The 15,665-nt window shown below is 45.5% G+C and overlaps 1 protein-coding gene across 2 annotated transcripts in view; it reads right to left on the minus strand.

The window, feature by feature from the left end:
* The window catches only part of LOC138569274 (multidrug resistance-associated protein 1-like), a 1,459,677-nt gene that overhangs the window by 921,441 nt on the left and 522,571 nt on the right, over positions 1 to 15,665 (minus strand). For both annotated transcript variants that reach the window (XM_069647112.1, XM_069647111.1), the window contains exons 11-12: positions 5,754 to 5,846; positions 678 to 881 (exon numbers count right to left, since the gene is read on the minus strand). In XM_069647112.1, the coding sequence (XP_069503213.1) occupies positions 678 to 881; positions 5,754 to 5,846 (297 nt within the window). The remainder of the gene's footprint in view (positions 1 to 677; positions 882 to 5,753; positions 5,847 to 15,665) is intronic.

A 15,665-nucleotide genomic window follows, 5' to 3' on the forward strand; every position in this document is an offset into this window, starting at 1 on the left:
GAGATCAAGCAAAATGAGAACACATGGAATGTTAGAGTCAAGGTTCGAGAGCAGGTCCTCACGGATGTTCAGGAGAGCAGTTTCCGTGCTTCTGGCAGCTCTGAAGCCGGACTGATGGTCATGAAGGCTGCCAACAGATTCGGCATGGAGATTAAGCTGGGAGATGGCAAGTTTCTCCAGGAGCTTGCCCAGGAAAGTTGATAGTTACCCATCTAAATTCTAGATATGATCCAACGATGGGTTCCCAGTAACATTTGACAGGCAAAAGAGCATGATTTTATTCTGTGTATGCCCCATCTGCAGACCTTTTCCATCCTCTACATGGTCCCTATGGATGAGCAGGGCACGAGATGTTTGTTGAGTTGAAGCATCAAGGAACTATATGAACATAAAAACATACCAGGTTCCCTCTCCCTTAACCCCACAGCAATACAAAAAGGAGCAAAGAATATTAACTGGCAGGGCATACCCGCTGCTGTGGATTAGGACTTCTGTGATGCTTTGCCATTATGTCACAGGAAAAGGATGCAGCATTCAGGAAGGGAAAAGGTTGCTAATGACTTCCTATGGAATCCAGATCCAGCCATCAATTTGCCATTTGGACACCAGTCACCACTGGAATATGATGAGGGATGAATTCCATGCCAAAGTAATGAGAATGAAAATAAGTGACATACCAAGAATGGAGTGGCCAAGAAAGCAGCAACAGCGGCAGAGAGTATCAACGCAGCACGTTTGATGACCTTCAACTCAAGCTGCCTCACGTCCTGCACCTTCTTCAAGAAAGCATTCTCCCATGCGTAGAGTTTAAGCACTTTTATTCCTTGAAGTATCTCATTCATTGATTTGATCCGACTATCTTTATGTTTCATCTGCTCCCCCTGTACCAAAAACATTTAAAAGCAAATGTTAAATACTTAAGGTGTCTGCATTTGTTTCTGTATTCATTGAAGGTTTTATGACAACATTATCTGCCTCGCACAGGTGACCATAGGCTGGGCGACTCAATGGGCTGGGTACTCCCACAAGTCAGAGGATGAGGAACCCAAAGGCAGTATGGTGATTATCCTCCGCTCACCCTCCCAGGGTCCTTGACACGTCTCAGGGCTTTAATGCATAGTGTAGGACCCGTAGGACCCACCCCAGCCTTCCTCTAACAGGTACTCAATTTGGGGAATATACTAGATACTCTACTCAATGCAGAGATCTCAACAATCCGTCCTGCACCAGTAAAACCAGAGGATAACATGGGCACTGCCTTGTCATGCATGCTGGACGTGGTTCTACCTCTTACGCTCATAGAACAGCTAGACCGTTCTATTCCAAATGGCGGTTGTTCGATACGTTGCCGGGAAAACGACGTCTTCACTTTTCACGTCGCTAACTTCACGTGTATTCTGCTTCGTCACGTGAACTACGGCATTACGTATATAAGCAGCGTGGAAACTTCACTCGCTGCTTCTGATCGAATCATTTGGCGTTGTGTAGCTGAACCTCCGATCTGCGTCCTTGCAGTTTTCCTCAGCTGCTTCTTGGGCCTTCTATAGCGTATTTTCCGCCACACGCTGATTCCTGGAGCTGTTTGTTCACGTGTACTTCCACACGCGCACGTTGTCTTCAAACGCGGCTGTCCTGGGCTGCGTGAATCCTGTTCGCGTGCAGATCCACAAGCGCACGCTGTCTTCAAACGCGGCTGTCCTGGGCTGCGTAAATCCTGTTCGCGTGCAAATCCACAAGCGCACGCTATCTTCAAACGCGGCTGGCCTGGACTGCGTGAATCCTGTTCGCGTGTAAATCCACACGCGCACGTTGTCTTCAAACGCGGCTGGCCTGGGCTGCGTGAATCCTGTTCGCGTGCAAATCCACAAGCGCACGCTATCTTCAAGCGCGGCTGGCCTGGACTGCTTGAATCCTGTTCGCGTGTAAATCCACACGCACACGTTGTCTTCAAGCGCTGCTGGCCTGGGCTGCGTGAATCCTGTTCGCGTGCAATTCCACAAGCGCATGCTATCTTCAAGCGCGGCTGGCCTAGACTGCGTGAATCCTGTTCGCGTGTAAATCCACACGCACACGTTGTCTTCAAGCGCCGCTGGCCTGGGCTGCGTGAATCCTGTTCGCGTGCAAATCCACAAGCGCACGCTATCTTCAAGCGCGGCTGGCCTGGACTGCGTGAATCCTGTTCGCGTGTAATTCCACACGCACACGTTGTCTTCAAGCGCGGCTGGCCTGGACTGCGTGAATCCTGTTCGCGTGTAAATCCACACGCACACATTGTCTTCAAGCGCGGTTCCAAGAGTGCGTGAATCCTATTCGCGTGTAATTCCACACGCGCACACTATTTTCTTCGCGGCTGTTCAGAACCGCGTGTACTTTGTTTATACCATAAAAGGGCGCTATTTCCAACTCCTGCACCTGTGATATTAACAGGGGGATTTATTCATTTCTATACTTTTCTCTACGTGGGAAGGAAGCTTTTCAAGGACTATTGGAAGGTGACAGTGAACAGTACTTTGGACGCTATCCTGTGGTGCATCAACCCGGTATCTAGCGTGAGCCTCGTTCCGTTTGGGATAAGTCTCCCTTACTAACCTTCCCTTCCTTGTCGTTTGTTCTACTTCTGGATTTTCCTCAAGAGACTTCTGCTGGATTCTTCTGCCCTAGACATAAGGTCAGTGTGTGCATTAATGTCAAATACTGTTCTATCATAGAGAGTCAATTTGGGGCAGTTTCTTATGATACTTTATTTTGTTCTAGGCTGACTTCTATACCTTACCCACGCCCTTTCCAGTGATCCATCTCTCTGCCTGTTTTATCAGTCAGAGAGTTGTATCATTTGGAAGGTCTAAACTTGACTTCACAACTATCAAATCGTGTGAACAGGGATCCGGAAGACCCTACCATCTGTATCCTTTTGAGTACCGTATCCTTTTCAGTCAATACTTTGGTACTTTATGACATGCCTCCATGAGCCCAGGAAGCCACACACACACATTTTTCGTGCATTTTGAGAATCCGCAAGTCTGTTAGAAGGATCAGTGGATCTGCTTGCGAAGTCTACAAGTCTGCAAACGTGCCAGAGCATGTTCAACAAAGCAAGACCTTGAAAATACCCCCAAACATCCCCTAATATACTTACTTGGCAAAACATGCAGCAGCATATCCCCTACACAGACCGCTTGTCCAGCCTCTACATGCACACATAAGAGTTTCAAAATGTCTGGCAGGGCTCTCATAGAAGAAGTTTACCCCCATTAGCCTCATTCCTACTACCGGAACTGGAAAAGCCTAGCCAATCACAGCCCTTATACACCTACTGTACACAGCTGCAGACCCTCAGCCCTAGTCAGACCTGAGGCAGAGGGTTGTTATTATAGGTGAATAGAGTTTATCTCATCATCCAGGCATGGATGGCTACTCATGGTCTATGTCTGAATGATGATAAAACAGAGATTATCATCCTGGGCACCCTCACCTAACGCAAGAAACTAGTGCATGAATAGGCCTCTTTCATAATCAATGGCAACCTCATTAAAGTAGCCAACGTGGTGAAAACCCTTGGATTTTACCTTGACTCAACCCTCTCCTTCACCAAACAAGTTAACACCTTGGCCTCCACCACAGCTTACACCTGTAAACTTATCAGAACCGGCAAACCCTTCCTATCCAACAACAGCTGTATCATCCTGGCCAGAGCCCCATCCTGCCCAGGCTTGACTACTGTAACAACCTCTACATTGGCTCCAACAAAGCAATCATCAAGAAAATCCAAACACTACAAATGAATGCCCTGAGAGCAACCCTTGGAGTGGCAAGGAGAGACCATATCTCTGAGATCAGGCGACATAACAACTGTCTCTCCACAAATGTCAAAATCAAGCTAAAAACCACGCCCCTTACACATAAATCCTTGAACAACGCCACCCCTAGATACCTATCGGAGCGCTTCCACAGAAGGGCCTCCACTAGACCTGCTAGACTCGCCTACACCAACTGTCTCCAGGTCCCCAGCTTCAAATTAGCTAAAGTGGGAGGTAGCAGCTTTCCCATTAAAGCGGCCCAGCTCTGCAACTCTCTGCCACCCCCAATCCGGGAAGACCAATCATACCAGAATTTTAGAAATAACTGCACCACCTGGCTTCTTAAATCTACTGATCACTAATTCTCTACTTCTCCCATGCTCCTCATGCTCCTTAACGGGATTCCTGATCTAACTCAGTACACCCCACAGGGCACCCAATGCTGTCATTCGCATCTCCAACCTAGCCGCACTACGTACGGTAACCGCCTGTTTCCATTTGCAATGTATAATACTGTATATCACCTGCTATCCTTGTTATACCTTATATATGTATGTAATGTACAATCTATCCAGCATTTACCTATGCATACATGTATAATTATCTGTGTAACTAAGCTGAGAACTTCCATGTAACCAATGTGCCCTGATACCTTCGAGTCTGGAGCGAATACAAATGAATAAACAAAATAAAATAGGCTAGGCAGCTCAGTTCACTATGGTGGGTGACAGGTGAAGGATGCTCCTTTTGGAGAAGGCTTGATACTGGAACCTCCTGGAGAGGAGCGAGGCTGCAAGAGAGAGGGGGAAGTGACATCTACAGCAAATAATAAAAAAGTAAGAAATATAGTAGTTTGAGAGGTAGTCATATCTGAGTAAAGGAGTGAGAAATTAAAACAAGTAGTTGAGTGGAAGATGGTAATAAGAACAGATAAATGATTGGAGAATGTGAAACCCTGAATGTAGTTGAAGGAAGTTAAAAGAGCAGAGATAATGAGCGAGGAAAAAACTCTGAGTGGAATGGAAGGAGTAACATCAGAAGGCAGGAGCGAGGAATTAAACATCAGAGTGGAGTAAAAGGTGATAGGAGAAAAGGAGGACTAGAGATAGTAGGAGATAAGTAAGGAGAAGGCAGTTGAAGAGTGGCAAGAACAGAGTGGAATGAAGCAGTAAGATCAGGAGAGAGGGTAGAGGGAGCAAAAACAGCCTAAGGGGTAGTAAAGAGCTAGTAAGGGACCAGGGGAGAAGGTGGGTAATAGAGAGGAGAGTGAGGAAGTGTGTTTTTCAGATGGGGAGCGTTGAAGTGAAGAATAGACTTCTTCAGGTGAGAAGAGTTGGAGTGAGGAAGAGAGCAGTGGAGAGAAAGATAGCAGTGAAGAGGAATAACTATATGTTGATGTGAGGTGGAGGAAGACACAGAGATTTTGAGAAAAGAGATTGGGCTTTTGTCAAGCTATTCATTCAAGAGGCTTAGGGCATGAAGAAAATCAGTTAGCCAGAAACAGGATGTTCCAGATCACAAGGTCAGTCCCTTGAAAAGTCTAGAAGTTGGGAAGCGGTTGCGGTGGGATTGAGGGAGTCTAGTCACAGCTTAGAGAGGCGGTATGAAGAACAAGGGTACACAGGAAGGCAAGTATATAACATTCTGGGACATCTCACCTGGCTGACCCCCATCTCATTCTTAAGGCAGCCCGAAACCACCTCAGGAGGTCCAATGGAGGCCCACTGGCAAACTCATAGTTGGCCAGTGCGGTAACGTGCCGGTGTGTGTTAATACCGGAACATTATTATCACACTGGACAACTTAGAATGAGCCCCCTTGCCTTGGTGCATGATAGCCATCAGAGAAGGAGGTAACTTCAGTGCTTGCAAAATATTTTTAAAGACAAAATGTACTGTAGAGGGTGTAAAACACATACAGGCCACCACAAGGCCTTAAAGGATACAATAACAGTACCTGTAGTTTTTTAATCTTCACTCCAAAGCCGGTCATAAAGGGGATATTTAAAACAAACACTCCCACACCAGCAAGTACAGCAATTCCCAATGTCTGTAAAGTAAATAAAGGGGTGAAACACACATTTAGTTATTATTTCATATGGTGTGTTTAATGTATGTATATACCAGCAGTAGTATCCATGCTTCGCACAGTAATTCCTACTAAAATTAGAAAACGGTACATTTATATTTTATACTTTTTACATTGTCTACACCATGGAACCTACCCACATGCCAAATTTCAGTTTTGTAGCATGTTGGGAAGTATGCTGCAGATTTCGAACAGACACACACGCATATCCAAGCATTGCAGACCGCTTTAATAAAACAAAAATTGAAACATTTATATTTTAAACTTTTTACATAGTCTACACCACGGAACCTACCGACATGCCACATTTCAGGTTTGTAGCATGTTGGGAAGTGTGCTGAACATTTTGAAAAGACATACAAGGTATATTTATATGTTGTCTACACCATGGAACCTACCCACATGCCAAATTTCAGGTTAATAGCATGTTGGAAAGTATGCTGAACATTTCAAACAGACACAAACACATATCCAAGCATTGCAGAATGCTTTGAAAAAAACACTTAAAAAAAGAAATTAAGCATATTAAGTCCTCGAGCATCCACCAATATTAAGGAAAAAGCATCTATCACCCAAAAGAAATGGACTGGTTTTGACTTAACAACTGAATCACATACACTGCACTGGGGTGGTGCAAATAACTATTGTTGTGGTAAATTGCATTTTCTGTACATAATATTTCCCTAAAGTGGTGCTAGTTTGCATTGTTGGGTGCTCGGGGGCCATGGAAATGGCGGCAGTGGACGGTATACATCAACATAACATAACAGCTAACTTAATATTGGTGATAAATTGTAAAAGGTGGCATTAGCCTCTTGTGTTCTTGTATTTTTTTCCAACTGTTTTGTTGATGTACACGGACAACCCAGTAAAAAACACCTTAGAGGAACAGGTTACCAGGCACAAGTTACTCCCATTGTGTAACTTTTATGGGTCCTACATAGGTTGCCTTCTGTTATTTGTATGATCTTTCGGTCTGTTAAGAGAAGGAGGAATGATAGCTAGTGGGGTAGTGGGGAGAAGAACATTTTTGGGGCAAGGTAGATTGGAAGGGATGATCGGCTGCGGGTAAGAGTTTGTGTATGAGACAGGTGAAGTGATGTCTGTGATGTGCAGGATATCTGTTGGGTCGAGGTGGTTCATGCTGGTAAAATGCTTGGCAGCCTCATCCTGGCCTGCATAGTCTTGAGGAGTGTGGCAATACCTGTTAGGGAGAGTCTGGTGGCAAGGGACACCTGCTACAGAATGCAAACTCTGGGAGCTTTATACATGAAATCCACCATAGTCAACCCACACTCCCCACAGTCCAAGCAGAGGGTAGAGAAGTCCTTTCCCAACCCCTCTACAACTGATCAAAATCCACCTCACTGTTTGCAAAGGACAACCTAACTTCATGTTTCTGGGTCTAGGTGGAGAGGGAAACTGTGGCAGTAGGTTGAAAAGCACAACCTTCCCAGAAAAGAACCCAAGACCTTTGATTCCATATTGGCACACGAGCACCTATAAATAGGGAAGTTTGGGACAACATTAACCATAAGGCCTTGTTCAATCAGACCGAAAATGTTGAGTAGACCCGGAATGTTAAATTCAGAGTGGGATAAGGAATTTGTACAGGGGAAGCCCAAAATAGCCAGGGAAAACATTTCCTCACAGGAAAAGCATAAAAGGGGAACTCTTAAAACTTTCCCTCACACCAAAATAGCACCTAGAGTGAAGTGTACATTTCTTCCCCATTGGCACAACCAGAACAGTGCAGTTGACAGCAGGGCTTTCTCTTGCAAAACAATTATTAAGCAGGCCGGGGACACCAATTCGAATTACCTTATGAATAGGAAATAGGCAGGGCTCAGCCATTCCAAATTCCACATTTGAAACTTTTTAACAGTAAAAGAGACAGCAACCTGGGGGGAGTTTGAAGCACCTTTTTCACCAAACACACTTCAAGGCCAAATCATATGGATTCAAGATTGCACCTCCCCTTTCTGCAGCCATGAGCCCTGATTGTCGAACTACAAAGTCTCTCTCTCAATAAGAGCAGGAGCCCACCTGACACTACCGCCCCCAATGACTTAGTGGGTTCTACGTTCTTTCATCGAAGTAAATGAACTTTGCTGAAAATTCCTCTTGTAATTTTCTTATTTTATTTTTTATAATGGACCACTCCCTCTTGCTCCAACTCTGCGATCCCCTTCCAGCCTCACTCTTATACCCCTAAACATATATATATATATATATATAAAACTATATATGTTTACATCACCTCATTGTAATTTCGCAAAGTAAATTAGCACAAGGTACACTACTTCTCAGTGTGCAGGTGTCTGTTCTGAGAGGTACAGAAATAGCCCTGTTTCCACGTTAAGTGTGATAAGAAGTTGGAGTGTACATTTGTCTTACAGAGCTAATCCAGGGGAAGGAGGAAGGACAGATTTTAAGTAAAAGGTTGTAAAATATGTTGTAGGAGGAACAAAAAATAAGATTGAAAGATCAGTGATGGAGACAGAAGACGTGTCAGGGAGAGGTCCGTGTCATAGGAGGGGCACTGGGGAAATGAGAAGGAAAGGTGACATGAGAGGAGGTTTGAAGGAAGAGTTGGAAAGAGGAAATAGGAGAACAGCAGAGTCAGGGAGCGGCTGGCATTGTAAGAGAAACAAAGGTGAATAAAGAAAAAAGGGTGACATCTTAAGAGGCTGGAGATCGAAAAAGAAAGACCCAAGCAGAGAATAAGCATTGGCCAAGTCATGGAGAATAGGACGAGAGAAGGGGACATAGTGATTACATGCAGAGAGCAAAAATTAGTAAAGCCAAGAGGGTCAAGTAGAGCGAGAAGGGTGGCACAGACATCCCAAACTGAGAGAAGGCACTGCCAAGCCAAGAGGACCAAAGCTAGAAAGTCTGCTGAGAAGCAGCTGGAGAAACCAGTGAGCCCCGGATTGAAGTGCAGCCAAGGTAGAAGAACCAGGAATGAGGAAGACCATGTTGAACTGGGCAAAGAGATTGGTAGAATCACCAAGGGTGAGAGTGAGAAAATAAGAATGAAAAAGAAAATCAGAGAAGGAGAGAAAATGGAAGAGAGCAAGCAAGAGAGAATGAGCAAGAGAGAGCGAGCAAGCAAGAGTGAAGATGGAGAGAGACAGATGGAGAGGGAGAGAGAGTATGGCAGAGGCTGGCCAGGACCTGTACTCTGCACTGTTTTAGGATTTACAAGCCCAACAAGGAAGCTAAATAATGTGTGCCTATCAAGAAACCAAACCATGAGCGGTCACCCAAGCCAGTAAAGCTACTTGGGAATACGAACTACAGAAAGGAGTCACGGGCACAGCTTTTACATATAAGAATGATAAAAAATGCAAAAGTCAAATAGTTCATGAAAGGGTATTTGGTGCACTCCAGCTGCCGCCTAAACACCAAGTGTCAAAATGTAACCAATGAAGAAACCATCTAGGAATCACCCCTCGGTGGTGGAAGCACCCAACGAGAAAGACTACATGCAGTATAACTGCTTTGTAAATAGACGTAGCTATTTACAGCTACGTTTTCTGTCTCCAACTGTTTTATGCAAGTAATACCTCCAATGTACATGAAAGAAGCAGATTGACGGATAAAATGCATCTTGGATCGTTAAGATACTTCATCAGGGAGAAGAGTTTGTAAACAACAACAAATAAAGCTAACATTAAAACTCAATTGGACTAACATAAAAATATTCCAAGAATGTTGCCATGTTCTGTGCAATGTATAAATCAACACTGAATTTGCTCCAAACAATGGACAATTCAACTCTTCACTTTTTTCAATAAACTAGTAATTCTCAAAATTCCCAAATGTAAGTTATTAATGTATGGAAGATTACTATGAAAGAAGGTCTATTTTAAAGATGATTACATTGGTATCCAAAATATCTCAAGAATCTAAGCTCTGAGGGTTGAAGAGCTCCAACTACAAGTGTTTACCTGACACCGAAGGCATGCGCTGCCTGAGGAGGGGCTTGAGTCAGTGGTCCCATCGCATTGCCTGCCCTCTGGCGACAGCCTGAAAATCAACCCAAGACCGACCGAGAAGTAATACTGTTAGGGTGGCCAACCGTCCCATATTTTGTGGGATTGTCCCATTTTAAAGGGCTTTGTTCCGCATCACGCCATGAGCCTGTCTGAGATAGGTCCTGCACAGTTCATCTGAGGCAGTATTCGCTGTAAAATGTCTTCCCAGATTAGCAGGGGAGGCATTTGACATGGATTTTGTGTCAACAGAACATTACCATAGGAGGGATGATGGGGTTTATGTTGAATGACTATTGTTCCTTAACAGTTGTGACTAATAGGTGATGAATGGGAGGGGAGCACAACGCTGCATGCTTTGTGGAATAAGCAGGCTCCATCAAACGGCTATGCATTATTTTTCACAGCGAACAGTTTTAAATCCCAAATGAGAATGAACCTGCATACCTTTGGAGCCTGCTACTGTAATCTTGCATTCAGGATGGGAATTCTCAAGGCACTGCTATACATTAGTTAATCTTTATAGAACTAGCCCAGGGCCGAACTAGCTCAAGGGCCGTACAGGGAGTTATGTCCTCTGAAGACCAAGTTAAAGGCCTGAGCACAGTTAGGGTGTTTAATGAGGTCTTCAGTGCCCATAACTCCCACTACGCCTGAGGGCGTGGTCTATAAAGCTATTATGTCCCTAAAGAAATTAATAAATTAAAATAAAAAGGGCATTCTGCCTGGAGTGGCTGCTGGGAACTGATAAGTTACCAGCGACCATGTACAAATGTGAGAAGGAGGGAGGGGCAAGGCGTAGAAAAATGTGGGTCGCATCTGTTAGGTGCGAACCAGCAAAAACTGCAGGCAGCAAAGGGTGGTGTGTGGGCAGATGGCCGCCTCCCCATAAAAGTTTAAGGAGCATGGGAGGGAGGAGGGTTATCTTCATTGATTGGGCCGCATCTTTCAGGTGCAGCCCGAGCGAGGAGTGCAGCAAGGAGGTAAGGAGTGAGGGAAGAGAGGCAAGCTGTTTTCATTGCCGGGCTACGTCTGTTAGTTAGGCGTGGCCAAGGTGAGGAGAAGAGCCCAGTGCCGCTGACAGTACAGCTGTCATAAGTTGTGCCCAACTACATAAGTAGGCTGATGTGTGGCGCCTCTTTGAAAGTGGCACAGAGCATGCTCAGGGGTCACAGTTGCCCTCTTGACAGCTTTAGTGACAGCCAAGCCCTGCAGTGGAGGGACTACATTTAAAATATGCACCACTATTTCAAACACTACATATCTATGATAACTCCTGGTGGCACACTAAACTGTAAATATAAGCCAAACCTGAGTTTAGGGTATGGTGGCCAGCATCTCTCGTTACTTTTGGCACAAACAAAGAAGTAAGGATATATCTGCACTGCTCGAAACACTGTTCAGACCTTAAAGGCATGGTCTAGTAAACATTTTTATTTAAAAAATAGATAGGCAACATAAAAAAAAATACTAGCATTCTCTTTTTTAAAACTTCCTATGTAAAATTTTGAGCTATTCAAGCTCAAAATTCGCAAAAGCAAGCACATGGGCGCATCCATTTTGTGAAATGGATGCCCTCCTGTGCTGGCTTTTGCTTTTGCAGCACTAATGAAGGAAAAGCCAGCCAGCTGTAGTAAACAAAAGCTACCGCTGGGTGGCTTTCCCTTCATTAGTGCTGTACGCGGAGGATGGGGACCGGAGACCAGAGCAGGAAAGCTGCAGCTGAATCTCGGTAAGTGCTATTTATTTTTTTTAAAAAATAAGCACTAGCTGCGGTTTTTTTTCTAAGATTTCCGGGCTGGAGGAGCCCGGAAAACTTAGAAATAAAACCGCAGCTTTAAAAACGTTGTATTTATGTTTGCGGTCGCTTTTGAAGCGACCGCAAACATAAATACAACGTTGTGTTTGAAAACGCTGCGGTTTTTCTTTCCAAGTTTCTCAGGATCCTCCGGCTCGGAGGAGCCTGAGAAACTCGGAAAGAAAAACCGCAGCGTTTTCAAACACAACCGCGTTGTGTTTCTGCCTGCTGTGGCTTTCACTTTGGGTCTCCGGTGCTCCCGGGAGCACCGGAGACCCAAAGTGAAAGCCACAGCAGGCAGAAACACAACGCGGTTGTGTTTACATGCCGCGTAGTGTTTCTGCCTACAGCTGATTTCCCATTTGGGGCTCTCGGAGAGCCCCGAATGGGAAATGCTAAATGCTGCGTTGTTACTGCCTGAATCTGCTTTCCCATTTGGGGCTCTCGGGTTCCCCGTGGGGAGCCCGAGAGCCCCAAATGGGAAAGCAGATTCAGGCAGAAACAACGCGGTTGTTTTCCGCAATGCTGCGTTGTTTCTGCCTGAATCTGTCTTTCCCACATGGGAGCAACTAGGATTAATGCCATCTGTTCCCTGTGAATCTTGTTTACAACCCTGCTCATTAGTGGAGTTGTGGGAAAAGCATAGGCACATTTCCCTGACCAACTCATCCATAGGGCGTTACCCTGGGATTCCGGTTGGGGAAACCTGGACGCGAAGACTGGGCATTGTTTGTTTTCTCTTGTGGCGAACAAATATAGCGTGAGAAAATGTGGTCTATGACATTTCTGGCAAGTTGCCACTCATGGTCTTCTGGTAGGGGATATCTGCTTAGTGAGTCTGCTAGGGTGTGGAGTTCCCCTGGGACATGTTGGGAAGTCAGGAAAATCCCCCGTTTGTGTGCCCATTTCCATATTTTCTGTGGTGGCCTGGACACATTTGGAGAATGTGTGCCCCCCCTGCTTGTTGATTTAGAACATTGCAGTGGGGCTCTCTGTGAGAATTTGTACCAACCGATTTATCAGATCTGCTTCAAAGGCTTGAAGCGCTTTTTAGTACTGCTAGAAGTTCCAGCAGGTTTATGTGGTTTTGTGCTGTGACCCGCGTCCACATACCATGCACTGGTGATCGGCCGCCAACTCGTTGAGGGATGTGTCTGTTGTAACAAGTGCTTTCACTGCTAGGTCGTGGAAGGGTTTTCCCTTCAACAGATTCCCCATTGTCCACCAGCGTAGAGCTTTAACTAGTGTTGGTGAAACAACCACTAGATCGTCCCACTGACTGCTTGCCCGAGACCACTGTTTCGCCAACCACTCCTGCATTGGGCGCACGCGCAAACGTGCGTGTCGGACCAGGTAAATGCAAGATGCCATCATGCTGTGCAAACGCATAGCTTTGTGTACGCTTATCTGGTGACCGGCTTCATACTGTGGTATTTGCAGCAGTATGTATTGTATTCTTTCCTGTGATGGGATGACTAAGCTGCCTTCCTCTGTCTTTAGGACAGCTCCTAAGAATTGTTTGGTCTTGTTTGGTACCAGGCTGGACTTTTTCTCATTATCAAGAAACCCAATTGGAAAAGAAGGTTGATCATTCTTTGGGTATTTTGCTTGCAAATTTGGGGTGTCTCCCCCATGATCACCCAGTCGTCCAGGTAAGGGTACACTGGGATTGCATCCCTGCGCACTTGTGCTGCCACCAACGCCAGTACTGTGGTGAATACCCTTGGAGCGGATGCTATGCCGAAGGGTAGAACCTTGAATTGGTAGTTCTGGTTTGCTATCTTGAAACAGAAGAATTTTCTGTGCGCTGTGTACATTGAAATATGAAAACAGGCATCTTTCATATCCAAGGTTGCCATGTAGTCCCCTTGCTTTAGCAGTGGGATTACTTCCTGTGTCATTTGTCATGCAGAATGTTTGTGGCTTTACGTAGGTGTTTGCAGGGCGCAGATCTAATACAGGGCACATTGTTAGAATCTTTTTTGGGCACAAGGAAGTACTTTGAATAAATACCCTTGTTTACCTGGTTTGCCGGGACTATTTCGAGAGCGCCCTTTAACAGCAGCGCCTTTACCTCTTTCAGCAGTATGCACTGTTCTTCCTTTATGGTCGTCCTTTGTCTTGGAGGATGGTGAGAGGGTCGTTGTAGCAGCTCTACACAATAACCGCACGACACAGTTGAAAGCGCCCACTTGTCTGAGGTGATTCCCTCCCATGCGTGGGTGAAGTGTGTTATGCGTCCTCCTACTGGAGTGACATGGGAGGGAACCGGAGCAGGTGTTCATTGTTTTGTGGGAGTGGATCAACCTCTGGAAGAGGAGAATCTTCCCCTGCTGCGGGATCTCCTTTGGCCTCTTTGAAAGCCCTGTGAAGATTGGCCTTGAGGTGAACCCCAGGACGAACCCTGACCCTGGTTGTATTCAGAACCTCTCTGAGATTTGTGGCCCCTGAAGCAATGAAAATTGTTGCCTCCCCTTTGACCTGAGGGTTTGGTGGTACGTTGTCTGAGTGACTTCAGAGTGTCATACTCTTCTTTTGCAGTCTTAAGTGCATCCTCTACTGCTTTGCCGATTAGGATATTTGGCTCAATCAGCATATTGAGGAGGGTCGCTTGTGTTTCTAATTCAAAGCCTGACTGGCATTGCCATGCATGTCGCTTCTTAAGTGTGCCCTCTGCGATAATTCTTCCAGCATTATCCGCTGCATGTAAATTATTCTTTAAAATGCAGTTAGACACAGCCATCCCTTCTGCAACTGCTTGGTAGAGTTGAGATTTAAATGGTTCTGGGGCTGAGGCCATTATTGAGGCTATTTATTCCCACTTGGGCAGTTGTAGCTGGCTAGCAGAGTGATGTTGTTGGCAACTCTTGCCTGATAAGCTGCCGAGGTGGCCATCAGTCGCCACTGATGATGCGAGAGGTGTTCCTGCCCTTTTGCTTGTGGTGGTAATGACCGAGTCCAATTTTAATTGAGCTCTTATGTAGAGGGGGTCAGAGGGTATTTTCAATACAGGGGTTTACTGCCCGTGTCAGGTCAGGGTTTACCAGAGAGGGTTGTATTCTCCTCTGTATGGACTGAAATAAGGGGATAAATTGGGTTGCTGCATTCTTGCCATCCAATATGTTTTCGACAAAATCTTTGTCCACTTGTGGTTCCTGTGTCTAAATTTGGAAATGATCAGCTGCTTTTAGGGGCATGTCATTGAATTGGAATTGGTTATCTACCAGTGAGTCTTCCACCGCGTGTCTACATGGTCTGGCGACGGTAAGACATAAATGTCTTTGTCGTCGTCATAATAATGATCTCCCTCCCCAATGTACCCGTCATCCTCGGAATCCGTATAAGCTCCAGACTTCTGGAAGGTAGCGTTTGTGTCATAGAGTTCAAAATGGTTTGGGTCTTGTTGAGGGGTGTCTGTCTGAGGTGTGTCTTGCCAGGCTTTTCTGGCGGGGGGTTGTGACAGTGTCGCCCCACTAGCTGGTGGCGTGTTCTGGAAGTTTTCTAGAATTTGAGGGTGGCTTTTGATTTTTTTTCCATAAAGGACTTGCACCTCATAACTCTGTCTATATCTTCAGCAGACCACTGTGAAGAACTTGGGATAGTTGAAGGAATGGGAGGTAGCTCACGTGTAGGCTGCCTCTTGTGCTTCAAAGCCTCAGATATTGTTTCTTCCCCCTGGGACTCCTTCTCCCTATGGGACTTGGGCGTCTTCGATCTGTTGTGTTTCGAAGTCCGCCCTTTCAATAGTGTTTCTGGGACATGTTTTTTTACAAGGTGAGACAATTTCGAAGTCTGCAGGGTTTTAGCCGATTTCGAAATATCTGTCGACTGCTGTTTTCTCGGTTGATCTACAAGCCGAAACCCCATCTTTAGACGTCTGGTTTTCGGGGTTAGTTTTAGGCACGTCGTCCGAATCAGATTTATCTCTCGACTTAGGGTGCCAGTCATCTGGGGTACACAATCGCGAATGCTTGGAGGACAGTG

This window comes from Ambystoma mexicanum, chromosome 2q, assembly GCF_040938575.1.
Source record: "Ambystoma mexicanum isolate Mex_15411 chromosome 2q, UKY_AmexF1_1, whole genome shotgun sequence".
In the NCBI taxonomy this organism is placed as follows: domain Eukaryota; kingdom Metazoa; phylum Chordata; class Amphibia; order Caudata; family Ambystomatidae; genus Ambystoma; species Ambystoma mexicanum.